The sequence below is a fragment of the Protopterus annectens genome, chromosome 5.part0, assembly GCF_019279795.1.
Source record: "Protopterus annectens isolate FY-2018-M chromosome 5.part0, PAN1.0, whole genome shotgun sequence".
Taxonomy (NCBI): domain Eukaryota; kingdom Metazoa; phylum Chordata; order Ceratodontiformes; family Protopteridae; genus Protopterus; species Protopterus annectens.
In genome coordinates, this window is record NC_056735.1 from 995,676,899 (window position 1) to 995,704,829 (window position 27,931).

The 27,931-nt window shown below is 44.2% G+C and overlaps 1 protein-coding gene across 1 annotated transcript in view; it reads left to right on the top strand.

Annotated features, from left to right (window-relative positions):
• Positions 1 to 27,931, top strand: part of ERBB2 (erb-b2 receptor tyrosine kinase 2) — a 2,110,185-nt gene that overhangs the window by 1,953,563 nt on the left and 128,691 nt on the right. The window contains exon 26 of the mRNA XM_044071955.1: positions 18,172 to 18,339. Within this exon, the coding sequence (XP_043927890.1) occupies positions 18,172 to 18,339 (168 nt within the window). The remainder of the gene's footprint in view (positions 1 to 18,171; positions 18,340 to 27,931) is intronic.

A 27,931-nucleotide genomic window follows, 5' to 3' on the forward strand; every position in this document is an offset into this window, starting at 1 on the left:
TTGGGCCAGTAAAGACTGTTTGTACTTCTCCTTGGCATGGCTGAGCAGACTAAACCTGTTTTTAGGAAGTGCACAGAGTTTGGCTACAAGCTGTCCCCAGCTGATGGCCACACTCTGTGCGTTGTGTGCTTAGGAGTCCCTCACCTTTCTACTGCCTGCTCGATTTGCGCAGGCTTTAATCCAAGGGCCTTGAAAGACTGCAAGGCCAAGCTTATGAAGGGACTGCTTTCTACTTCGGGGGCAGCTATCCCCGCGACTACTCCAGTCAAGGCTGTGACTGCCAGTACTTCATCCTCCTCCCACTCCGGGACTCATCCTCCTGAACAGAGGTTTGTGGAGGGGGAACTATCTAAAAAGGACAGGGATAAAGCAAGGAAGAGATCCCTGGACCGATCGGGTCTGTCAGGTCCTCCTCAGAAACTTCAGGCTATATCTAGGTCTAGCACTCCCTGGCTCTGATCGCCAAGGTTCCCGCTGGAGCCGGAGGAGCCTAGACTTTCCTCAAGGGCCTCTGTGCACCAACATTCCAGGTCGGCATCAGTGGCATCATCGTCCTGCTCCACCAAATGTTTAAGCGAAGCGGAGATGGACATGATGCGAAGATTCATTCTCACCCAGATCCAGATGTGAGTCTTGCCAGCCCCCTCAAGTGGGGAGCTCACTTCCCTTTTTCAGCCCTATAACTCCTTCTCCGATCTGACCCCCGGTATCGGAGTTTTTGGATCTCAGAGGCCTCGGAGTCTTGGAGCTGGCGCCGATGGTACCTTGTTCCTCGACGCCGACCATTACCTTGAGCAAGTCGGATCTGACTAGTTCGGACCCAAGCAGCTGTCAGAGCCGTAGTCTTGGCATTGGATCCGAGGTGGGGTTTCCATCGGCACTGACTGTGTCAGGTCACGGCCCTCCCCTCAGCATCTCGGTGCCTGATTCCCCCTTCGGATCCGAGGAGAGCTGCTTCCTTACTGGTGTCCCAGGAGGGTCGCTTTCCTTTGGCATGCAGTGTGGTGGAAAGGGTTCTCTCGAGTGGGTCGAAGCCCCTGACTCTTTCCGTGGAGCCAATCCTGAAACATCCAGACAAGATCCTAAGTCCCCCTTCGGATAGGCCGAGTTGGAACAAAGGGTCTCCTGTAGATGCTGTGGTGGTAGCAACCGCCACCAAGAAAGAACTAGCTCAAGAAGGTTCCATCAAGGTCCATCTTCCCCCAGAGGCAGAGGGGCTTTTGATAGATGCCGGCCCAGAGGCAGAGGGGGTCCGAGGAACATGGGGTCGCAAGAACCTTTCTCAGACAAGCCTACACAGCAGCCCTGAGGGGTTGCCCGACTGCTCTGCTCTGGAGGCACTCGGGGCCCTGGGGTCATCTTTCGTTGAACCTAACAGCATGGGAGTCCATGTCAACAGACCGCTGGGTGCTTCAGATCATATCTAGAGGCTGTTCCATCCCCTTTGTAGTATCGCTTCTTCCCCCAAAATACCTCCCAGACGTACCACCCGCACAAAGGGAGGTAGCAGTGGTCAAAATAAACAGGCTGCTAAAGAAATGAGTCATCCAACCTGTCCCCCAAGATCAGTCCAGATCAGGCATCTATTCCAGGTTCTTTTTGGTGCCAGAAAAGATGGGGACCTAAGATCTATTCTGGATCTTTCCACCCTCAAAATGTCAGTTGCCAAAGAGAAGTTCCGGATAGTCACATTGAAATCCATCCTGCCTTACCTGCAGGAGAAAGACTGGATGTGCTCGATAGATCTCCAGGATGCGTACTACCATATAAAGATTCACAGATGCTCCAGGAGGTTCCTCCACTTCTGGTTAGGGGGCCAATCATTATCAGTTTTGAGCCCTACCCTTTGGTCTCAGCACAGCCCCCAGAGTGTTCACCAAGGTCATGGCAGTTGTAACAGCTCACCTGAGGCTTCAGGGAATATAGGTCTTTCCATACCTGGACGATTGATGCCTTGTTGCTCCCACCAAGCCTCTACTTTGTCAAGCCAGAGACTACTTTCTGAAACTGTCAGGTCATTTGCAAATCACTTATCAACACAGCCAAGTCTTCTCTGAACCCATTTCAGATTCTAGACTACACTGGAGCAAGGATAGACACTTTGCAAATTAAGGTTTTTCTCACCCCCGAAATAATTCGGAGCTTAGAACTCCATGTGTCCTTGATCACTCAAGTCACACCTACCCTCAGCAGAGAAGGTATTACAAGCTCTTGGTTCCATGGCAGCCACCATTACTCTTCTTCTCTGTGCTCGTCTACATATGAAGGTACTACAGTGGACATTAGCAGTCCAATGGTAGTAGTTAGATCTACCGTTGACGCATCCAGTACGTGTCAGCAGGGCTGGTAGGGAGTCCCTTCTCTGGTGGATGCACTCCTTGGAACTGGCCGAGGGACGCCCATTTATTGCAGCCCCTCCCAAAGCCACAGTGACCACAGACGCCTCCCAACTAGGGTGGGGGGGCATTTCTCGGGAAGGACAGTCCAAGGCATGTGGTCCCTGAATGAGAACAAGTTGCATATCAGTGTTGTGGAGATGAGGGTGGTCCTTTTCCCATTGTAGGCCCTTCATGCCTTTCTCCCTCTGGGAAATATTGCAATTCAGTCAGACAACATGTCAGTGGTCTGGTACATCAACAAGCAGGGAGGGACCAGATCTTACCCCTTTTGTTGCGAGGCCATAAGAGTGTGGGAATTGACTATCTCCACCAGCCGGTTTCTGGTAGCAATGCACGTTCCAGCATGGTCCAGCATACTGGCAGACAAAGTGAGCAGAACTATTCTGATGCCTTACGAGAGGTCTCTGAATCCGTAGGTAGTGGAGCAGATCTTTCTCGAGTGGGGTTGGCCTTGCTGCAATCTCTTTGCATCTCCGTCCAAGCGAAGTGCAGTGAGTTCTTCGCTCAGAACCCCACCCCACCCCCACAGGGGGAATTCCCCAGGGATGCTCTAGTCCATGCTTGGCCTCCCGGTCTTCTCTATGCTTACCCTCCATTACTTTTTATTTCAAAATTCCTCCAGAAGGCTCGCAGGCTGAGGAGCAAAGTGATCCTTATTGCCCTATTTTGGCCTTGCCAGGTATGGTTTCCCTTCCTCTGGTCTCATTTCCTAGCACGTCCATGGATCTTAGATTCAAATCCGGATCTCATCTCTCACCCCTCAGGGGTTCCTCACCCAAACCTGGACAGTTTATAGCTCACTGCTTAGCTGCTCCAGTTCCCTTGATAGCTAGGACTCCCAGTTTATCCTATCCAGTCAAAACTATTCTGGTGGCAGCTCACAAATTGTCTACCAGGAAGCTTTACCATAGTAAATGGAAGCATTTCTCCATCTGGGCTTCTCAAAGGGACCTGGACCCTTTCACAGCTCCGATCCCAGTGGTGTTGGAATTCTTGGCATATGTATTCTATTGGGGTACTAGCTATTCTACTGTAAAAGTTCAACTGGCTGCCATTTCTAACTTCCATATTGAGGAGAACATGGTTTCTTTAGACATCCTCTATACTTTGTAAAACCTTTATTAAAGGTACCTTTCTTTTAAGACCCCCGGTGAAGGATCCCACCCCTCCTTGGGACTTGACTTTGGTTTTACAGGCTCTGGTTGCTCCACCATTTGAGCCAGCTGCGTCAGTAGACCTAAAATTCTTATCTTGGAAAACGGCTTTCCTAGTAGCCATCACCTCGGCTAGGAGGGTTTCAGAACTTCAAGCATTATCTATCAAAGCTCCATATATGATTTTTCATAAGGACAGCGTTTTGCTTCGTACCAATCCATACTTTCTTCCCAAAGTGGCATCTGAGACTAATATTAACCAGATGATTAACTTACCTGTGTTCTTCCCAAATTTTCAGAACAGGGGTGAATATAAATTACACTTGTTAGACGTACATAGACAACTGAGGTTTTACTTACACAGAACTAAGGCCTTTCACAAGTTCGACCAGTTATTTGTGTCTTACTCTAAACCCTTTCTGGGAAAACCAATCTCCAAGGTAACTTTGGCTCGATGGATCTCTTACTGTATCCTTCAGGTATACAAAAACAAAAGGATGCCACCACAAGTAAAAGCACATTCTACCTGGTCCATGGCTACCTTGGCAGCCTTTTGATCCAGGGTGTCTCTGGATGATATTTGTTCTGCAGCTACTTGGTCCTCATCTCATACCTTTATTTCTCATTATAAACTGGACATGATATCTAGAGGGAGAGCATCCTTTGGCTCCGCGGTGCTCAGGAATATCCTTCCATGAGGGCCACCCAGGTGTTTAGTAGCTTGGGTCTCTGTCCCACAGGTTGAAGAGCAAATGAAGTAAACTACTTCAGATAAAGAAGTTATGTACTCACCATAACATTCCATCTGAATAGTTGTACTTCATTTGTCTTCAACCGTCCCTCCCTCCTTCCCCATGATCTTATCATTGTTTATTACACTGGTAGGTGGGAGAGGGCGCCTCTGTGACTCTCCTGTTCATACATGTTAGGTTTTGTATATAACCTGCTGTGGTAAGGTTTAATTGGGTTGGGCTTAGGTTGATGGTTCAGCAAACTCAATCTGAGGGAAGGAAGGAGATGGAGGGGTATTATGGATAAGTGGAAGAGCTTGGAGATCGGATCAGATGCTGGTGAAGCTGCCATCTCGGATCCGATCCAGATCCGAGTACCCACAGGTTGAAGACAAATGAAGTACAAGTACTCAGATGGAACGTAATATTGAGTACATAACTTCTTTTTTTATTGACTTTGACTGTACACCCTTTACTTTTCTTTGCCTGGATTTCTCATTTATCTAGGAACCTACAAAGTCTAGCAATTTTTCTGGGGTCATGCCTGTGCTTTTTGCCTTTACTCCTTAGAGTTCCTTTGCTACAGGACTATATTATCTGAGTTTTTATTTATTTTTTTCAAGCAGGTTATCCTTAGTATTCAGGCTCAGTGGTTTCTTTTTGCAAAATGTGTGTTATGGATGAGAACCACTTCTGACATTAGTCCTTGTTTTACATTTTCTAGCCCTGTTCTACTACCAGGCTCCACCATTATCTTACAACATATCCTGAGCAGGACAGCAAATTAATATATAGCCTTACCAGGTACTTTCTGAAGAAAGAGAGTAGAAGTGTAACATGTAAAAGCCTTGAAGAAAGAAGGCTGAATAGAAATATTTAATACCTCAGGAGAATTCACACTGCCGAAATGGGCATGCTATTATAAGAGACATGCAAACATACAAGAACAAGGGGGCACAATTTGAAGATATCAGGTAGAAGGTTCAAGGGAGATATAAGTAGTTTTCATGGAAAGGGTGGTAGTTGATTGGAACTATCTTTTTGAAGAAGTGGTATCAAAGAAATTAGTGAAAGGAGTCACACAAGCATGGGACAATTATAATGCAGTTGTAATTGGTTGAAGAATAAATAGAGAGTTGCAAGGTTTGTCACTGGACATAGTTCAAAAACAGATCACTGTTGGTCTGTCATACAGGTATACTGGGTGGAGTTTGATCACCATATTACCATATTCCACCTGAAAAAGCACATAGGTTCATAGGTGATTAATAGACTGTTAGCCCAATACCATTTAACCTAGCTAAGCTAACTCCAGATTTAACAAAATATTGCTGACGTGTCGATATCTCAAGGAATTTTAAGGTTATGATATAGGCTTATACACAAGCATTCACAGGCTGCTCCTGGCTGCCCATTAGGGACATAGATACCAAACTAGGGGTAAATTTGGAATTTTTCTAATCATTGGGCCAAGTTATGTTTGAATAGGGTCAAGGATAAGCTTTGCTTCACATGGATAGGAAGCCTGTTCCAGAGAGGGGGTAATATTTGTGACACAAATCTGTCCCTCCAACATAGGTTCATAGGTTCATAGGTTCATACTAGGCTATCTGCCCGAGGGCATTTACAAGCCTAGCCCATCGTTTTGTGGCTTACGCCACCCCTTTAGTATGGGGAACTATACCCATTATTTTGCTGTGCCTCTGTCGAGCAGTGACACTGAGGTAATCCCTGGGGTATATCTGCGATCTCCCATCCATTGGTCAAGATTTCTCTTGAACAAGGCCAGCGAGGTGCTCTGCCTCACATGTACCGGGATTTTGTTCCACAGCATAGGGAGTCTTTGGGTGATGAATCTATCCTCCAGCACGCCCTATTAATAGCCATGTCGAGGTTTAAGTCTCCGCCTTGTGGCTCTGATGGATCTAGATTTTTGAGGTGAAGCATATTCATCAAATCTGGGTTTGACATGGCCTTGTATGTTAGGCAAAGGTCACCTCTGAGCAAGCGGTAAGCGACTGAATAGAGCTGGAGTTCTTTCAGTCGGGCAGCATAGGATAGATTTTTGAGACCCTTTATCCTTTTGGTGAGGAACTTTTGTGGCCTCTCCAGCTGCTGCAAGTGTCGGGTCAGATACATTCCGAATGGGGCATTGTACTCAATCATTGGTCTGATGAGTGATGAGTAAAGGGAGACTATAACCTCCCTTGATCTAGATGAGAATCCCTTCATGATAAGGTGGGCAATGTAGAAGGTCTTCCTAACTACTTTAGCTACATGGGTGTCGAATGACAGACTACTATCAACCTGGGTCCCCTACTACAAGTCCTGTTTGTGTCACAGACAAGGTTTAGGTCATTAGAACAGGTATTTCTGATGATATTTGTTTTGCAGATGTGTAACAAATCCATCAGTGTGGGATAAGAGGATGCCTTGTAGGCTAGGCATAGATTGGTGCATAGCAGTCTGTAGGAGACCAAGTATAGGGATGGGGCTTTGAGATGGTCTGTATAGGACTTGTTGTTTATTCCCTGACTTTTTTGTGCGTAACCACTATGGTCTCTCAAGCTGTTGTAAGTGCCTGGGCAGGTACATGCTGGAGTAGTACTCGATTGTTCAGGTGATAGCCAAATACAGCAGAACAATTACCTCCTTGGTCCTAGATAGCATGCCCTTAATTATAAGTTGTGCAATGTAGCACGATTTTCTCACCACAGAGATGTGGTGGTCAGGAGTCAGGTTACTATCAACATAAGGTCCCAGATCCATGACCAAGGATTCTGCTTTCAGGGGGGTGTATTATCCATGTGGTAAGTTCTAAGGGTAGCTGTCATTCCAAATGGTACATTAAATTACAGCTGTACAGCTGTACTCCCCAGGTAAGTGTCAACTCTCAACCATTGGTCCTTATTTTTTTAAAACCTTTATTCAGCCTATCAGTGTCTCATCCTAATAACAAAGCACTGTGTCAAGGTGAATCCCTTGGCTGTTTGTTAAATTCATCATCCACAGTTCTTTAGGAGTGCTCTGTGAAGTTCTTAATGGCACTTGGTCCTTTTACTGTTCTGTCAGAATCAATTAGTGATAAGTGCATCTTGACTTTGTTCTTTCTCATTGATGAAAACTGATGGCTTGTCTCTCTCACTCTCTCTGTCCCTTACATCTTACCTACTTTGCTGCTTTTTTGTATTAGGAATAGGATTGTTACTGACTGTACAGGAATGCTGTGGGCAAAATGCCTGCAACACACACTGCCACAACTACAATGGTTGCTGATGAAGAAAGATGAATTTCAGCTTTTGTATAGAAGCTGAAAGGTCCAGTGTCCACCTCATCTCCCAACAAGTAAAACCAAAAAAAGAATTCTCTTAAAGTTAAGTGTGACACTGCTTTTCTATTATACCTAACATTGATGAATTTACACCAATTCTTGTAAGTTTTCATCTGTTACAACTTGAACTATGCTTTTTAACTTGGCTATAAAAGAGATGAAATTAGCTCAGACCACATGAAAGAAAAATTAATAAAGTAATAATAACTTCAGTTTTAAGTTATTACAGTTAATAAAGTGTGGGCATTAGAAGTGATAGTATTAGAATCTCATTCTGTCCTGCGTTATTGCTTACTCTGCTGCCCATCCTTACCCTAGTGGCAGTGCTGCTGTGCTATTTTACTGGCTCTTTTCACCTGTCTGTTCCATAGTTATTTGGAGATATTGATTGTTTGCCATTGATTGTTTTCCAGTAGCTAACTATGACTGTTTCAGAAATTTGGCAGTTGGTCGGTAAGTATGGTACCACCAAAGTGCCTGCATTAAAGTGATGCCAAAGGATCATTTGAAAAAGGTAAAAGAATAATGAAAGGATGGAAAGGAAAGACTGTGAAAGAATAGGGTAAAGAAGAAAGTACAGTTGTGTACACTTACCATAAATGTAGATGTTCGAGTGTATTCACTGTTGCAGTCATCGCATTTGGGTTATCCTGCCAGGGGTAGCCCTCAGTCGACCCGAATACCAGAGGCTTAGTATTTCTGCGTCGGTTGCTGTCACTCCAGGACTGACGTCAGGTCATCAGTAGTATAAAAACAGGCAGCTGATGCCATTACATCAGTTTTTCTTGCCCTAACTGTCAGGATCCCCCAATAATTAGCTAGGTTATGGTGGTGGAACACCACCAGTAGAAAGTAAATACCAAAATTTCCTTCTAAGGAGAGAGAGAGAGAGAAGGGGGGTGGAGGGAGGGAAACCAGGACTGCAACAGTGAATACACTCGAACATCTACATTTATGGTAAGTGTACACAACTGTACTATGTTCGTCGTGTTTCACTGTTGCAGTCATCACATTTGGGTTGATTCCCAAAGCTGAAGAAAAGGGTGGAGGCAGTCAAGAAGACTGGGGGCTGGCTAGGATGCCCTGCAAGACTGTGGTGGCAAAGCCTGCCCTGGATTTGGAGAAGATAGGCAGGTGGTAATGCTTGGTGAAAGTATGAACAGATGTCCATGTTGCAGCCTCCAGGATGTCCCTGGTGGGGACCCTCTGAGAAAAGCTGCAGAGGTGGAGGTTGCGCCAGTGGAATGTTTCCTGATCCCCTTTGGGAGTGGTTCCCCATGCTGTTTGTAGCAGAAATAGATGCAGTGTGGTATCCATTTGGAGATTGTTTGTTTGGATATGGCCTTGCCCTCTGCTCCTGCAGCGAAGCTGACTAGCAATTGATCAGTTTTTTCTAAAAGATTTATTCCTGTCCAGGTAGATCACACCAGGTTGGTGTGAACTACCTGAGACATACCTCCCTGGACTACATGAAAAGAGACATGGAAGAGCTCTCTGATCTTGTAGCCCAGGCAGGTATGAACCTAGCCCTGAGTAGCATTCTGCCATCACCCAGAATGATGCTGCAGTACAAGGACAAAATGATTGACTTCAACAATTGGCTAAGCTTCTGGTGCCATTCTAAAGGGATCCAGTATCTGTCTGACTGGGATGACATGGTCGATAGACCACAATGCTTTGCCAGAGATGGCCTGCACCTGTCACCCCTGGGATTCTCGATACAGGCTAAGGTTCTTGCCGCCCCTATAGTGCCTTTTTTAGGCAAGGTTCAAATGACAAATTCATCACCGTAACAGGAACAGGCAAGCAAAAACTGAGGGTGATGCTACTCAATGCCAGAAGTCTAAATCTCAAAATGCACCCACTCGAGGCACTCTTTAAAATGGATAACATCGATATCTGTGCAGTGACTGAGACCTGGTTCAAGGCTCCAGAGAGCACCCCTGCACTACCAGGCTATAACTCATACCACACTTTTCGGCCATGTAACCTGGACCGGAACACCAAAGGCGGAGGTGTGTCCATATTCATTAAGGATATCCACACCTCCAGGCTAGTTGCTCAGCATAATGCAGCCGAGGTTATCCAAGTGCAACTAACTCTGGGCAAAACTGCAATCCAAATTGTAGCTTGCTACAGATCACCCACCATGCCCCAGGATTCCCACTCCTCTTTTCTTGATGTACTGGAAAATATTAGGGTTCAACCAAACACCCCAATAATGGGCGATTTCAACTACCCCACCATTAACTGGGAAAACTATTCATGTACCAATTCTTTCGCTCAACGCTTTCTGGAATTCATAAACTCCAATGCCCTGGATCAACTTATCCACACCCCCACCAGGGGCAACAATATCCTAGATCTAGTCATTACCAACATGAGTGACCGGTGTTCCACACCTGAAGTCGACGCCTCACTGGTCCGATCCGACCATAAGCTAATTACCCTAGATATCCACATCCTGCCCCTACCCCCCATTAAGGAAACCATGGTAAAATATTTCTCCAAAGCCAACTTCATGCTTCTTAAGAGAGAAGTGGTGAACTTCATGACACCCATGCAGATGGACAATACAGTTAACGACTACTGAATCCTACACAATTGCACTTTATAAGCACTTACATGAGTGCATGTATCGTGCTATCCTCCAAAAAAAGGAAGCCAATATGGTGGTCCCCTGCCATAAACAAACTGTACAACAGAAGGAAGAAACTGTTGCAAAAGAGAGTAAAATCCCATGAGTGGAGGAGCTCCCTGGTCAGCCTCAGTAAGAAGCTGTGATCCCTGATAAAATCCTCCAAAGCTAGTTACGAAAACAAAATCGCCACTGATTCTAAAGACAACCACAAAGCATTCTATGGCTATGTCAAGAATCTCAATGGCAACACTCAGATCTGCTCTGAGTTACAGCACAATGGCACTAAATATACAGACCCAGCTGAGATTGCCAACATCCTGGCAGATAGGTTCAGTGCTAACTTTACCCCCCTCTCACCCCCTAAAGAGCCCATCCTCTATACCGGAAGAATGCAAAGTTCTTGTAATCACGGCTGCACAGGTAAAAACCACACTCTCCAAAGCCAAGAATACAGCATCCATGGGACCTAACAACATCACAGGTTGCATTCTACACGAACTACAGAACAAACTGGCACCCCATCTAAGTACCATGTTCAATCATAGCCTCACCTCAGGCTTTGTGCCTGCTGAATGGCGCACAGCGATAGTTATCCCACTTCATAAGGGGGAAGCCACCATGGACCCTGGGAACTACCGCCCCATTAGCCTGACGAGCCTGGTCTGCAAGGCCATGGAAGGTATCATCATGGAACTTATAAACAAAGACATTGGTAATCTCCAAACTCTGGACCTCACCCAATTCGGGTTTGTAAAAGGCAGATCATGTGTCCTAAACCTGATGGACTTCTTTGAAGCAGTCACCAAAGCCGTAGACAAGGGTAAGGTGGTTCACACAGTCTGTCTAGATCTTGCCAAGGCTTTCGACACCATCCCCCACTCTGGAATTATAGATAAACTCACTAAACTAGGTATGTCACAAGATGGGTTGCCAACTGGCTCACTGACAGAACCCACACTGTGAATGTAGCAAATTCCAAATCCGACTTCAGACCAGTGACAAGTGGAGTACCGCAGGGTTCAATCCTGGGTCCTCTCCTGTTTGGTATCTACTTCTCTGAAGTACAGGCTAACACAGAAGGTCTTTGGCTAATGAAGTTCGCAGATGACTGAAAACTAGGAGCCATAATCAAAACTCCTAACGATGTGGACATCCTACAAAAGGGCCTCACTGAGACAGATGCCTGGTGTCAAAGCCGTTGTTTCAAGCTCAATGCCAAAAAGTGCATTGTCATCCCCTTTGGTAAAAACTCTGTACCCATGAACTACAACATCGGCGGTAGTATACTTAACACCGAAAGTGTGATAAGAGACCTTGGGACACAGGTGGAGAGTAATCTCTCCTTTGATAATCACATTGCTACAGTAGTCAGGAAATCCTTCTATATGGCACACCTCATCACAAAAGATTTCTCATCCAGAAAAAAAGAGGTCATTGTTTCGCTCTACTCATCACTCATTAGACCCATTATTGAGTACAACACCCCTTTTGATATGTACCTCACAAGACATCTACAACAACTGGAAGGATCGCAGAAATACCTCACAAAGAGGATTACTGGCCTCAAACAGATGCCCTACGCAAACCGTCTAAAAAAACTCCAGCTTTACTCCGTCGCATATTGCCTACTCAGAAGTGATCTCTGCCTAACATACAAAGCTATGTCAAACCCAGAGCTGTTGGACATGCTCCACTTAAAGAAATCCCAATCCCTCTGAGCTACACACTCTAGGGCCCTAAACCTTGTCACCACAATAAATAGAACATGCCGGAGGGATAGATTCCTGTCCCAGAGACTTCCCATACTCTGGAATAAACTACCTATCTATATCAAACAAAGCTCCTCATTAGCACTCTTCAAGAAAAATCTTGATGATTGGATGGGAAATAGGAAATTCACCCCGGGGATCACCTCTGTGGCTCTGCTCGACAGTGGCACAGGAAAATAATTTTCTTGGGTCGCAAAAGCCAGGGTACCTTTTTGGCTGGGCTTGTATAGGCCCCAGGGCTGATAGCCTAGTACCTACCTATGAGCCTATGAACCTATGAATCTGAGCTGTCTGTGCACATCTAGAGAGTGCAGAATCCTTTCCCCTTGTTTTCTGGGTTAGGGAAAAAGGTGGGCAAATTAATGGATTGGTTGAGAGTCACATTGGACACCACTTTAGGCATGAAGGATGGGTTAGTCCTGAGGGAGACCGTGTCAGCATGGAAAATGATGAAGGGTTCCACAGCCATAAGTGCTTGTAGCTCTGAAACTCTTCTAGCTGAAGTGATGGCCAGAAGCAAGGCTGTCTTCCAAGAGAGAAATTTTAACTCTGCTGAAACTGCAGGTTCAGAGGGGGGCAGGGTGAGCTTTTCCAACACAAAGTTAAGGTTCCAGGCTGGGGTAGGAGCCCTTCTAGGTGGCCTTAAGTTTTTAGCCTCTCTTAGGAACTGTTTGATGAGAGGGTGTGAGAATACCGGTGGGTCTGTGCTGAGATGAGCAGAGATGGCTGAGGCATGAATTTTAATAGAAGAGAAGAATAGACCCCTGTGTAGTAAGTCTGCCAGGTAATCCAGGATGAGAGGTAGGGAGGGCTGCGCCGTTCCTGTCCCCTTAGCCTGGATCCAGGTGCTAAACCTTTTCCACTTGTCAGCATTGGATTTTCTAGTGCTGGGGCATCTGGCCTCGCGTATAACATGTAAAACTTGTTTGCTTAGGCTGGCAGCTTGAGGAAAGGTCAGGGAATAAGCCAGGCTGCCAGGTTGAGGGTCTGCAATTGGGGATGCATGAATTCTCCATTCCTCTGGGTCAGGATTGTTGGGATCTGAGGTAGGTGCAATGGTGACAGGGGTGACAGGCTGCGCAGCAGTGGGTACCAGTGCTGGAGTGGCCAGTATGGGGCAATCAGGATTGCCCTCGGTTTTTCCTCCCTTATTTTGAGCAGTACTCTTGAAATGAGTGATAGAGAGGGAAATGCATAGACCGAGAGGTTTACCCACTGGAAGGATAGAGCATCCACTTTCCAGGCCTTGCTGTGAGGTTCCCTGGTGCAGAATTTTCTGAGCTGATGATTGAAGTGGGAGGCAAAGAGGTCTTCCTTCAGGGTGCCCCATTTCTGGGTTACAAGGGTGAAGGTTCTGAGGTCTATCTGCCACTCCTGTGGGTCTAGCAGGTTTCTGCTTAAGTTGTCTGCCAAAGAGTTTAGAGAGCCTGGCAGGAATTGTGCTAACAGGTGTAGTTGTATGGCTGAAGCCATGTGCCAAAGGGTCGTGGTGAGCCTGCAGAGAGGATGAATGAATCCCTCCCTGCTTATAGATATACCACATCACTGTGGTGTTGTCAGTTTTGATCAGTAGAGGCCTTGGGGAGAGTAGGGGGTCTGAAAGCTGTCAGGGCATGCTGAACATCTAGCATCTCTTTTTGGTTGATGTGCATATGTGTTTGATTTGGGCTCCATTGGCCCTGAATGCACCTGCCGTCCAGGTAAGCACCCCAGGCATAGTCTGATGCATCTGTGCTGAGGGTCTGGGTGGCATGGGGTTGTGAGAAAGGAAGTCCCTTGTTGTGGTTGCGCGCTGCTGCCCACCAAAGAAAATCTTTCCTTAGACAAGGTATCATTGGTATAAGAGTTTCCAGGTCTTGAGAGTGCTGACACCAAAGGCTTTTTAGGTACCATTGTAGTTTCCTCATATGCAGTCTGGCATATGGAATAAGTAGAATGCAAGAGGCCATGAATCCTAGAGCTTGCAGTTAACTGAGTTGTGGTGGCTAGTTAAGAGAAGTAGCCTGTCAGGTAGGCTTGTTTTTCTGGAGTAAGGAATGCCATCTGGGATGCTGTGTCCAGGCTTGCTCCCAGGAATACATTTTTTTGTGTGGGGACTAGTTTGATTTCTTTTCATTGATAGTATACCCCAGGGAGGTCAGTAGGTCCTTTACAAAGGTCAAGTGTTGTAGCAGCTTTTCCTTCTTGTCTGCCTGAATCAGGCAGTCTAAGTATGGGTAAATTTGAATATTTCTTTGTCTGCAAAAAGCAATGGCAGGAGCCAGACATTTTGTGAAAACCCTGGGAGCAGTAGATAAGCCAAAGGGAAATACAGAAAACTGAAAGTGCATAGATGCTGCCCTGAAACATAGGTATTTCCTGCATGATTCCCTGATTAGGATGTATAGGTAGGCCTCTTTTAGGTTGGGTGTATATTAGATATTCGAAAGCTTAAAAGTTCGAATCACTAAAGAACGAACTTTAGTGATCGAACGCTTAAACGTTTGAATATACATAAAATTAAAAAATAAATTAATAAAAAAAGAAAAATTAAAGGGTGTAAACAGGGGGGCAAGCCCCCCCTGCAGCCCCACACCCCCTGCTACTTAAATATACCAACTCCAAAATGGGAAATTTTCCATTTCCGCAATGTAGCACACTGAAGTGCGATCTCGGAGTTGGTATATTTAAGTAGCAGGGGGTGTGGGTGGTGCAGGGGAGCTTGCCCCCTTGCTTAAACCCTTTACTTTTTCTTTTTTTTTTAAATATTCTTTTTATAGATATTCAAACATTTAAGCGTCTGATTACTAAAGTTCGTTCTTTAGTGATTCAAACTTTTAAGCATTTGAATATCTAATATAGACCCTTTAGGTCTAGGGTGGCTAACCAACCATCCTTGGAAAGCATAGGTAGAAGCTTCTGGAGGGTGAGCGTTTTGAATTTTGGTATCACCAGAAAGTTGCTTAGAATGGATAGATCAAGGATGGGGTGCCATGTGCCCTCTTTTCTGGGTACCAGGAAGAGTCTGGAGTAGAAACCTTGGCCTATCTGTTCTGCAGGAACATGCTCTATGGCCTTCATGGAGAGCAGGGAAAGGACTTGCTTTTTGGAGTCTGCCCACTGGTTTGGAGGAAAATCTGGGAACCCTTTTGCGGCTGGCAGAGTGTAGAAATAAAATTTGTATCCCTGAGACACTATGTTGAGGACCCAGTGGTCGTTGGTATTGGTGGCCCAGTTGCCTGCATGGAAGGAGACTTTTCCTCCTAGGGGCACAAGCAGGTGGGCAGAGGGAGGGAGTGGAAGTGTAAAGTCATTGTGAGTTCTTAACATAAAGGGGTGGCTTTGCACTCCCTGTTTGAAGAGTAGGAACTCCATTGCTTAGATTTGTGCATTCCCTGGGGCTGCTGTCTGGGGGGGGGGGGGTCTGCTTCCCCTGGGTCTGGCTGAGCTGGCCTGGAGGGGGCTGGAAAGGACCAGATCTTGGAGGGGCAATGCCTACTGAACCTTGGTGGCTGGACCTGTAAGAAGTCTAACTATCTGCATAGCTTTAACTTTTTCTTCCATCTTTTTTAAGAACTCTTTTGCCTTAGTGCCAGATAAGTTTTCTTTGTTCATGGGTGCGTCCAATAATTTGAATTTGACATGGTCTGGCAAGCACTGCTCCTTAAGCCATGCATGCCTTCTAATGACAGAACTGGTGACTGCTGCCCTGCAAGATGCTTTTAGGGCGTCAAAACCACATTGTAAGGTGTGCTTAGTTACTTGACTTGCAGAATGCATTAACTCTTGTAACTCTTTATTTTCTGCACAGCCAGGAAAATAAGATATTTTTGTTTGAGGAGTTCCATGGTATGTTGCTGATATTTCAGCATGTGGAACTGACAATTTAATGCTCTAATAGCAAGAGTAGCAGAGGTGTATACTTTTTTACCCCATCTATCTAATGCTCGGGAATCCCTGTCTGAGGAGGTGGGATTCTTAGCTGAGGTTACTTTGATTCCTTTAGGTCCTTGAGAGATGACCTCGAGGTCAGCAGTAGGATTTTTGAAAATAAATTTGTGAAAGTCAGGGACTCTATAATACCTGTCAGGTTTCCTGGGAGCAGGAGGGGAGGGTGTCAGGAGTCAGATTGGATTCCATAAAAACATCATCCACAACATCCAGGACAGGAAGAATGGCCAGAGGTCTGTGCTGTGGTAGAGCTAAGAATTCCCTTAGTCTCTTTTTAGACTGAGGATAGTCCTGACATTCCCATTGAAAATGCTCCCTTAAAGTACGTAGGGTTTCCGCAAAGGAAAAGTTTTTGGGTGGAGGGGCTGAAGGGATGGATTCCTCTGCATCAGAATCCTCATAAGCACAGAGGGGTTGCATATCTTCATATTCAGATGCATCAGAGTCATCGGACTTCTGTTCAGATAAAACTACTGGGGACAAGTCTCTTTTTCTTTTGGAAGGGGTATCCTGGCTTCCCCTAATAAGCATTATAAGGTCTTTCGCCATTTTAAGCATTTGAGACTGAGGCAAGGAAGCAGGTGCCTGAGCTTGGGTCGTTTTTTTGGGTGTGGTTCGTACCCTGGGCCTTAGAAACTCGGTTGTTTTCGAAAGAACTGAAGATGCAAAAGTCGTCAGTCTGTGTTGAGTATCGGTAGTGCGAAGTACTTCCTCGGAAGCCGGTGCCTGCTCAACGGCTCCGGACCCATCCAAGGTAGAGACATCCGCAGGATCCTTAGTCGAAAAAAGTCTTGCGGCATACTGGACTCAGAAAGGGTCTCGATAGTGGCCTGCGAATCCACAGAAGCGGGCATTAGGGGCTGCGAAAGTGCCTCACTGAGGATCAGAGAACTGACGACTAGCTTAACGGAAGCGTCGTCGGCAGTTTTGGACCTGTGTGGTCTGTCTCTGTCTTTATCCTTACATTTTTTCGGAAGATTGGTAGTTGGATGGCTTACTGAAGCCATATCAGAATTCGAGGACTGAGAGCAAAAATATCTAGCTACAATAAGGGCCCGATGACATAAAGTTCGAAGCACAAAAGCAACAGTGGGGGACGTCGTAGTCTGGGCCTAAACAGGTGATGCAGTAAGAATGGAAGTCTCGGTATGGTATTTGCTTTCCACAGGCGAGACAGTTGTTAACTTTTTCTGACATCAGTTACAGCAAGAAAAAAGGATCCCCAACAGGTTAGTTAGCTTTAGAAGACTTCAACTTTAATTCGGAAACAAAAACTCAGGTAGTGGTCGACCAACACTCGTGCGAACTTCTTCTGCTTTGGGCTCCTCAGCAAGAAAGACTGATGTAATGGCATCGGCTGCCTATTTTTATACCACTGACAACCTGACGTCAGTCCTGGAGTGACAGCAACTGACACAGAAATACTAAGCCTCTGGTATTTGGGCCAACTAAGGGCTATCCCTGGCAGGATAACCCAAATGTGATGACTGCAACAGTGAAACCCAAAGAACATCTAAAGAGAGCTTTGAGTGTGTAAAGAACATTTTATGTAAAATGATGCAAACTGAAAAAAAATGAAAAAAAAAAACCTGTGTGATCTGGTCAAGACAGGTTTGATAGTGAAGTAAAACACATTACAAAATTCATATCCAGAGCAGTGTAGTGGTATTTGTGAAATCCAGATGTATGTCTTTTAGTGTTATGGCATAATTGAATATCATATTTTTATTACTTATTTATTTTTATTTATTTATTTGAATTTGTAAACTGGGGTAGAGCACTGCTCTATTTGTTCTAAAGTAAAGAACTTTGAATATTTTTTTTAAGTACTGCATTAAGACTTTGTAAGATAAGTGCTACTGTGGGATAATGACTCTTCAAATGTTTGAATAACTCTTTTTGAGTTACTTCATCTTTGTTTACTCAGACACACTATATACCACATACCATATTAAGACAAACTCTCTGTCAAACATTTATTACTTAGTTTGCTGGGAAGTCCTGACTTGGCAGTAACATTAGTTGTCAGCTTTGCTATCCAGAATTTTAAAATTATCTGTAAACTGTCAAAAAAACATAATCATAGTAACAGTACAGTAATATTAAACCTGATAGAAAAATAAAACTGTCAACATTAATTATAAATTTATGCTTATAAGATCAGACAGTTTCCTGTTATATTGTGATCTTCACTACAAATGTAATATTTCTTTCAGAGTGATGACACTAGCAATTCAAGTCCTGTAGATAGCAAGTTTTACCGAACTCTGTTAGAAGAAGAAGCCATGAATGACTTGGTAGATGCAGAACAGTACCTAGATCATCAGGGATTCTTCAGCAGCGAAACTTCACCTGACTACAGAAGCAGAATATCATCTACCAGAGTAAGTAATGTGTACTGCTAAAGATGTTGTGTATGCAGATGATAATGTATTACTCACTTCAGAGTCTTCTTGTTTCAAGAGAATAAGCATGGAAGCATCTGAAAGTTCAAAAAATTGGAGTGGGTGAAAATCTTGTGTAATTAGCCATGTTTGCGCCTTAATGACAGAGAGGCATACCATGTTTGGGAGGAGTTTGTAGAAGAAGCCCAGTAGCATTTCACCAAATCCATCAGGGGCACACACACACACACACACACACACACACACACACACACACACACACTTACTGAATTTCCCTTTAGTCACGATTTTAAGGATTTACTACATGACGTTGAGTGTACTCACTGCCAGTTGTTTCCTTAAGAATTTGCTGTACATTAAAGCAGAGCCTAAGAAACACATAAAATCTGTGTTTTTGCAGAGGGGCTGCAGGGGCTCTGCTCATAAACCCTTTCTATATATATTTAGGATTGCCACCTTTTAACAAGGCCAAAGTGGGACATGGGGTGTGGCCAATAGGATAGAGGGTGTGGCCAATATGACACTGGCCACACCCCACCATGACATCACCAGAGGTGTTAAAGGAGATGCAGTATTGCAGTTATGGATACAACATTGTGACATTACAGCATACTGAAAACTCAAATCATTTAAATGAAGTGAACTATTACTGCAAAAACACACATTACTCAGTTGTAACACTAAATAAACTTTAAAGGAATAAAAAACACACTACTCATTAAACAGACTTGTTTATTTAAAAAGTTAAAAAATTCATAAACCAACCATGACTATTCAGAAAGAAAACATAAAAAAATCTACATACCACATACAAGCCAAGTATAAAATTAAGACTTTTTTATTGTCAATTAAAGCTAAAGCAAAGAAAAAACACAAAACTGCATACTGTACCCTAGCACTACATACTGCACACTAGCAAATTAGCTCTAAACAAAGAAAAACGCAAAATTACAAACTGCACCCTAGTACTTTATACTGCACACTAGTACACCAAATCACTTTTTTTTAAATTGTATTTTGAATTTGATTTTATGGCTTGAAGAAGGGTCCGATTTGAAACAATATTTGAGTAAAAGTCACAAAATTTCATCCGGTAATTTACAGTCAACATTAGTTCGGCTTTTAACAAGTCCACACTACATCGGTTTTGCACATCTGTCCACTTACCTTTCACCAAAGAAAAAACTCTTAATGCAAATGCATTTGAGGTCGGTATCGATAAAACCCTAGCAATTATCGGATATAGTGTAGTCAGTTCATGCCCTTCTTTGAAAAGCTTCAGCCACTTCTCTCCTGGGGTCAAGCTTGTGTTACATAACTGTTCGAGAAAGGGCCTTAATTGCCAAGTAGTCCCTAAAAAGATAATCTTCATCTACATCCTGCAGGCTCAGGGCAGTGGTCACATTAAGTAAGTCACTGAAAGCAAAGGGCTCATTTAGAGATAATTTAGATAGTGTAAACAAGTAGTTGCTTTCAGTATAATCAGACCAATGTTCCAGGTATTTCACTGCTGTCTCCAAGAACACAATGAAGTCTCTTTTCAGTTTGTTAGCAGAAGTGCTATCTAATGTGCTCATAAGTGCCCTAAGTTTCCCCCCAAAGAAAGCACCTTCAGCTCTTGCCTGCAGTTTTTGCTTCAGAGAGACCATTACACAAAATGTTTCCATGGCAGTAAGTGCTGATTTTTCTAATGTACTTATATGTTCATTAAAATCAACAAGAACAGCACAGAGAAAGTGCAAATAGTACTGGGGCAGCATAGGTAATTCATTCTCACCATGTTCATTAGCTGAAAAGTACTGCCATATCTGCCGGGGGGGGGGGTCTCCTCTTCTCCCTGGGAGAGGAAATAGGACTGGAGCACTGGGAAATTTTTCACTACTCTTTTAATGGCTGGGAGTAGTGACAGCCACCTTGTTGGCACATGTCTTAACAGACTCTCAAATTCCATGCCACAAAACTCAAAAAAGTCTTTCAAGTCTCTGGTCCTTGTGGCAGAACCTGAGAAGTGGCTGAAAAGTTTCATTACAAATACTTCCACGTTGTACGGTAGTTGTGCTGCAGCTTTTTTTGGCTGCATTGTGAATGATGTGGGCAACACAGTTGGCCTTCTGGAGTGATTGGCACTTTTCTTTTAATCTGGTATACACACCAGATTTCTTTCCATAGTTCACACTGGCATTATCAGCCCCGTAAGCTTGAAATGCTGTTACAGGGCAAGGAGTGCCTTTCCATAATGTTGGAAATTTGCTGTGAAATAGCCTGTGCAGATTCATCAGGGTCTTCGTAGAAGTCCAAAAGGCCATTCACCACCCCTTCTTCTTTAGAAAAATACCTCACAACAAGTGGAAATAATTGTATGTTCCCCTTGTTGGAAGCATCTGATGAAATTGCAAATGAAGTGCCTTGTTTTTGAAGGTCATGCAGGAGGCATTCCAATGAGTGCGGTCGCAAAACATTTTTGACTATGGCTTCAGCCTTGGTTCTTCCACAAGATAGTTTCTTTGCAGTGTCCAAGTCACTGTACAACTGGCCGGCCAACTTTAGTGCACAGTCCAAGCTGTTATACGAAATGTTGTGCTTAACAGCATGGAACACCTCAGAGGCTTCTGCTGCAATGATCCTAGGTTCTGGTCCCTCAAGGTTTGCGTTCCTTGCCCACTTTGTCATCAGATGAGTGGATTTAGCTTGAAGAATAGCAGTCTTATGTTGTTCAGTTGCCTCATGTCATGCGACATCGTTTCTTCTACCATGGGTCACTAGAAATTCTCTCTTGCAGTACCTGCAGAATGCTTTGACATCACTGCATGTCTCGATCCAGTCGAATTTTGTTTTCAAAACATCCTGCCACTTGCACATTCTCTTGCTGCTGGTTGACTGTGATGAAGCTGCTGCTGTCTTCATGCTTGAATCTGTACTTACCTGAGTTAGTAGGTTGCAGTAACATACTGCTGCACAGCACAAATGAACTGGCTCAAAAAACATTGGCACACGAAAGAACTGGCTTGAAAAACAGTGGCACGCAAAAGAACTGGCTCAAAAAACATTGGCATGCAAAAGAACTGGCCTGAACATTGGCATGCAAAAGAACTGGTTCGAAAAACATTGGCACGCAAAAGAACTGGCTCGAAAAACATTGGCACGCAAAAGAACTGGCTCGAAAAACATTGGCACTTGAAAGAACTGTCTTGAAAAACATTGGCATGTGAAAGGACTGGCTTGAAAAACATTGGCACTTGAAAGAACTGGTTTGAAAAACATTGGCATGCGAAAAAAATGGCTTGAAAAACAGTGGCACTTGAAAAAACTGGCTTGAAAAACATTGGCACTCAAAAGAACTGGCTCGATAAACATTGGCATGCGAAAGAAGCGAGGAATGGAGCAGAAAAGAGTTATTACAAACAGTCTGAAAAAGTTCAAATAGTAAATGAGGTAAAGTAGGGGGCATTTTGGCCATTGAAAACTAACATTAACACAGCTTGTAGAAAATGAAATGCATTATTTTTACCACCGAACATGCCCACCTCACTCCACCGCTCAAGAAAAAAAAGTTAACCACATTCACTGAACCAAAAAAACACTAAAATGAATGAGAATGCACAGTGGATACCATAGACCTGATTTAGCTTTTGACCACAGCAGTTAAAGGAAATGTATGGCACTAATTTACACAGCGTAGTGATTTATTAATGAACATGCCCAACAGCAGCACTGGTCGTAATTGGATTATAATGAAAACACTACATTGTAAGTTTATTGAAGACATCACTAAAACACAAAATACAAACTTTGCTTCTTATAAAAGCAAACTACCCTGTAACAACGACATGGTTTAGAACTATCTTAAATACACTACATTAACTTCTGAGCATGCATCCACAAAAAAAAATAAAATAAACAGGAAAAAAAGTCCATAAACATTTTAACTTTTAAAAATACTTCTTGCAAGAAAAGTAAAATAAAGTACAATGTACAGCAGACTCCATGGGCTCCTTTTACCTCAAAACATAGCACAGTGATGCAATAAATAGGCCCAAGTAAAAGCAGCACACCCATATTCACATTACAAGCAAAGCAGGACATTTTAACCTTATTAAAAGTGCATAATAAATTAAATGCACACATTTACAAGTATAAATGAAAACAATCTTGAAACAGCTTCTGCAAGTTGGCAACATGTACCTACTAAAATAATAAATGCACTACATTAACTGTTAACATTCCCCCTCAAAAGGTAGACTTGTACCACATACACATTGACTTGCAAGAACTAACAGGAAGAATTACCCATAAACAGTATATCCTAACTTCCTGAAAGCAGCATTAAATTGCATACATTTCCACACAAAAAAGTGCAAACTGTGCTCGAACATTTTCTATCTGCAAACAGAAAATACCCAGAAAAAGCTACGACAATAGAAATACATCACACTAAGTTTATATTTCACTGCCCCCAACCAGAAATAAACAACTTCTATACACGCAGTTCAGCCTTTTAAAAGTAATGCTTCCAAATCATACCCCCAAGAACAATAACAATTACATATACATACAGGTTTTATACCTTTAAAAACTACTACTCAAAAATCTCAAAATAACCACTGCACAGATTTAAATACTGCGTACTGCAGCCCCATCTACCTCTAAACATTAAAAAATTAAACCACAATATATTCCCATTTTAAACTACTACTCAGAAATCTCAAAATAACCACTGCACAGATTTAAATACTGCATACTACATCCCCATCTACGTCTAAACATTAAAAACTTAAATAAAGCACAATATTCCCATTTTAAATAACTAAAGCCACAAAATACTATGTTATGTACTTACCACTATCACATTTTTTGCTGGGCTAGCTTGCTTCCTTCCTGCTGGAATGGCTAGTTGGATGACTGGCTTTGTCTGCTCAAGTGGCTGGGCTGGCTGGCAGGCTCCCTTGCTGGCTAGCAGGCTCCCTTGCAGGCTGGCTTCTTTGCTGGCTGGCTGGCTTCAGAAATTTCAGATCTTTTTTCCTTCGCTGCTGTAGAGCACTAAAACAAAACTGCTCTACAGCTGCAACCTTCTTCTAGGTAAATCCCCATCCCCTCCAATCCCTGTAGCCAATTACTGTTTGAATTACACCACCCGGACCTAGCAGGAAATCCCTCTAACTGCAGATCCGGGTTGGTGACGTAGCAGCATTGCCGTGGAAAAAACGGAAGTATTTTCGGCTTTGCAACGGCAATTCACGACCGCAAAAAGGAGAAAAACGGGACTTTTAAAGTCCCACTGTTGGTGAATGCGGGAAGCGGGATGAGAGGGCTCAACCCGTGTGTGTCCCGCTGACAATGGGACGGGTGGCAACCGTATATATATTATGTATATTATCTCTGAATTCATGGCTTAATTGACCTAATACCATATTCATGGGCAACTTTAATTACCACAGTTTTAACTGGGAATCCTATATGACACCAAATGTACAGACACAGAGATTCCTGTATTTTGTAAACACAAACTCCCTGAACCAGATTGTCAGTACATCAACAAGGGGTGCAACCATACTGGATCTGGTCCTCACTAATATGGGAGAGCTCTGCACACCCTGTAGTGTAATGTCTTCCCTGTTAAGGTCTCATTTGCCCATGGTTAGTTGGACATGGAGTAGCTCGAGAGAGTTGTACTGTTTGACCAGTCTTGAGGTGTATTTATCCATTATGAAGGTTGCACCTCCTCCTTTGTTTCTTTCTTGTTCATTTGATGGTCTGAACATATGGAAGGCATTGTAGCTTTGCACAGCCGGGGTGGGTAATTTCCATGGCTTTGAACCATGTTTTGGTGACAGCACAGACGTCAGCATATTCCAAGATGAGGAGTGCTTCTAAGGAGTGCAGTTTCTTGTTTAGACTCCTGGCATTGAGCAGCAGCACCTTGAGCTTATCAAGAGAAGATTTTGTTACTTTGGGATGTTGGTTACTTTGACACCACCTAAAAAAGGGCACTATAGGGATGGCTAAAGCCTTTGCAAGTATCCAAAAGCCTAGAGGAGACAGGTGCAGACTATTTTTGGCAAAACAGCGTGGCCTGTCAGTCCTTTCCTCCCTGCCAGACAAACTTGGATCCTCTTGGACTGACACCAAAAGTTAGGCCAACTGTTAAAGTCAATTGTTTTTTTTTTTTTTTTTTTTGTATTGTGGCATTATCCATGGTGAAGGTAGAATGCTGCTCAAGACTAGGCTCATACCTGCCTGTGATGCTTAATCTGATAGCTCAATCTTGTCTCTCTTCATATAGTCCAGGGAGGTACATCTGAGGTCATTCACACCAACTGTACTTGTGGCTGAGTGACTTGAGTGCTTGTGTGATCTGACAGATCCTGTCACCTGATAGGCAGCTAACCACCTTCTCCTTAACCATCCTGGTGAGGGGGACATTCATGTGTCTCACTATGTAGTATGTTAGGTTTTGTGGTGTTTCGCCTTATGGACTTATTTGTTGAAACACTGGTGTGTATATTATGTGTTGTGGTGGTGGTTTGCTTTGTTGTGTGTATATGTGGTTTTTGAAGGCTGTGTTTGAGAGGCCTCTGAGTTCTTGGTAAGTTACTAGTCAGTAGTTCTGCATATGTTGGTTTATGTGTAAAATCCTTATTTAGTGTGGGAAGTGCTGTATGTGTGTTGATAACCTGTTTTATGTTCAATTTGTCTGTATGTGAAAGTCTTGCCTCCATTTTCATAGTATAACTGAATATCTCACACGTAGTATTTGCTTGTTTCAGGATTAAGTAGTTGTCAGTATACACAAGACAATTGCTACATTGTGTCACGATGCCCATATCCTTCAGGCTGACCACAGAGATGGTAGGAAACTGCCCATCTATGATATCAGGTGCTTATTATGGGTTTATCAGGGAAAGGAATGGGTTAATTAGATTGGGCTGTCCTGGTAGCACAGAGACTATGAGTGAGAAAGTACAGTTGTGTACACTTACCATAAGTGTAGATGTTCGAATGTATTCACTGTTGCAGTCATCACATTTGGGTTATCCCTGCCAGGGTAGCCCTCGGCCGGCCCGAATACCAGAGGCATAGTATTTCTGCGTCAGTTGCTGTCACTTCAGGACTAACATCAGGTTGTCAGTAGTATAAAGTAAGGCAGCCAACGCCATTACATCAGTTTTTCTTGCCCTAACTGTCAGGAGCCCCCAATTGGGAGCCAGGTTATGGTGGAAGAACCCCACCAGTAGAAAGTAAATACCAAAAAGTCCCTTGTAAGGAGAGGGATAGAGAGAAGATGGGGATGGAGGGAGGGAAACCAGGACTGCAACAGTGAATACACTCGACCATCTACATTTATGGTAAGTGTACCATGTTCTTCATGTTTCACTGTTGCAGTCATCACATTTGGGTTGTTTCCCAAAGCTGAGGAAAAGGGTGGAGGCAGTCAAAGAGACTAGGGGCTGGCTAGGATGCCCTGCAAGACTGCAGTGGCAAAGCCTGCCGTAGATTTGGAGAAGATAGGCAGGTGGTAATGTTTGGGTGAAAGTGTGAACAGATGTCCTGGTGGGGACTCCTCTGAGGAAAGCTGCGGAGGTGGAAGCTGCTCTGGTGGAGTGAGTCCTGACTCCCTTAGGGGAAGGCTTTCCATGTTGCTTGTAACAAAAATGGATACAGTGTGCTATCCATTTCGAAATTGTTTGTTTGGAGATGGCATTGCCCTCTGCCCCTGCAGCAAAGCTAACCAGCAATTGATCAGACTTTCTGAATGGTTTAGTCCTATCTAGATAGAATCTGAGCTGTCTGTGCACATCTAGAGAGTGCAGGATCCTTTCCCCCTTGTTCTGTGGGTTAGGGAAAAAGGTAGGCAAATTAATGGATTGGTTGAAAGCCACACTGGACACCACAGGATGGATTAGTCCTGAGGAAACCCTGTCAGCATGGAAGATGATTTATGAGTGCTTGTAGCTCAGAGACCCTTCTGGCTGAAGTGATGGCCAGAAGAAAAACTGTCTTCCAGGAGAGAAATTTTAACTCTGCTAAAGATGCTGGTTCGAAGGGGGGCATGGTGAGCTTTTCCAACACAAAGTTAAGGTCCCAAGCTGGGGTAGGTGCTGCTCTGGGTGGCCTCAAGTTGCTAGCCCCTCTTAGGAATTGTTTGATCAGAGAGTGTGAGTAAAGGGGCTGCTCAGTGGGGGAAATGAGCAGGGATAGCAGAGGCATGGATTTTAATAGAGGAAAAAGAGAGACCACTGTGTAGCAGGTCAGGTAGGTAATCCAGGATGAGAGGGAGGGAGGGCTGTGCCGTACCGGCTCCCTTAGCCTGAGTACAGGTGCAGAACCTTTTCCATTTGTCAGCATAAGACTTTCTAGTGCTACGGTGTCTGGCCTCGCATATAACATCTAGTACCTGTTTACTGAGATTGGCAGATTGATCAGAGGTTAGCGCATAAGCCAAGCTGCCAAATTGAGGGTCTGCAATTGGGGATGCATGAATTCTCCTTCCCTCTGGGTCAGGAGGGGTGGGGTCTGAGTGAAATGTCATGGTGGCAGTAGGGACAGGCTGCGCAGCAGTGGGTACCAGTGCTGGCAAGGCCAGTCTGGAGCAATAAGAATTGTCCTTGGTTTTTCCTTCCTTATTTTGAGCAGTACCCTGGCAATAAGAGGTAGAGGTGGAAAGGCATAGACCAATAGATTGACCCAGGAGAAGGACAGGGCATCCACTTTCCAAGCCATTCTGTGATGCTCCCTGGTGCAGAACTTGCTGAGCTGATGGTTGGTGTGGGAGGCAAAGAGGTCAACCTTCGGGGTGCCTCATTTCTGAGTTATTAGGGTGAAGGTTCTTTTGTCTAGCTGCCACTCGCGTGGGTCAAGAAGATTTCTGCTTAAATGATCTGCCATAGAGTTTAGAGAACCTGGCAGGAATTGTGCTAACAGGTGTAGTTTCATGGCAGAGGCCGTGTGCCAAAGGGTCATGGCCAGCCTGCATAGATGGTAGGAGTGAGTACCTCCCTGCTTGTTAATATACCACTTCACAGTGGTGTTGTCTGTTTTGATCAGGGGAGCCCCTGGGGAGAGAAGGGGCCTGAAAGCTGTCAATGTGTGCTGGACAGCTAACACCTCTTTTTGGTTGATGTGCAGATGGATTTGCTGTGGGCTCCATTGGCCCTGTATGCACCTGCTGTCTAGTTGTGCCCCCCAGGCATAGTCTGATGTGACTGTGGTGAGGGTCTGGGCAGCAGGGGGTGGTGAGAAAGGTAGTCCCTTGTTGTGGGAGCATGCTGCTGCCCACCAAAGAAAATCTTTCCTGAGGCAAGGTATCATGGGTATAAGAGTTTCCAGGTCTTGAGAGTCTTAACACCAAAGACTTTTTAGGTATCATTGAAGTTTCCTCAGATGCAGTCTGGCATACGGAATGAGTAGAATGCAAGATGCCATGAACCCCAGTGCTTGCAGGATTTTCCTTGCAGATAAGTGGGGTCTGGTGGCTAGTAGCGAGAAGTAGGCTGTCAGGTAAGTTTGTTTTTCTGATGTAAGGAATGCCATCTGTGATGCTGTGTCCAGGCTTGCTCCTAGGAATATAATCCTT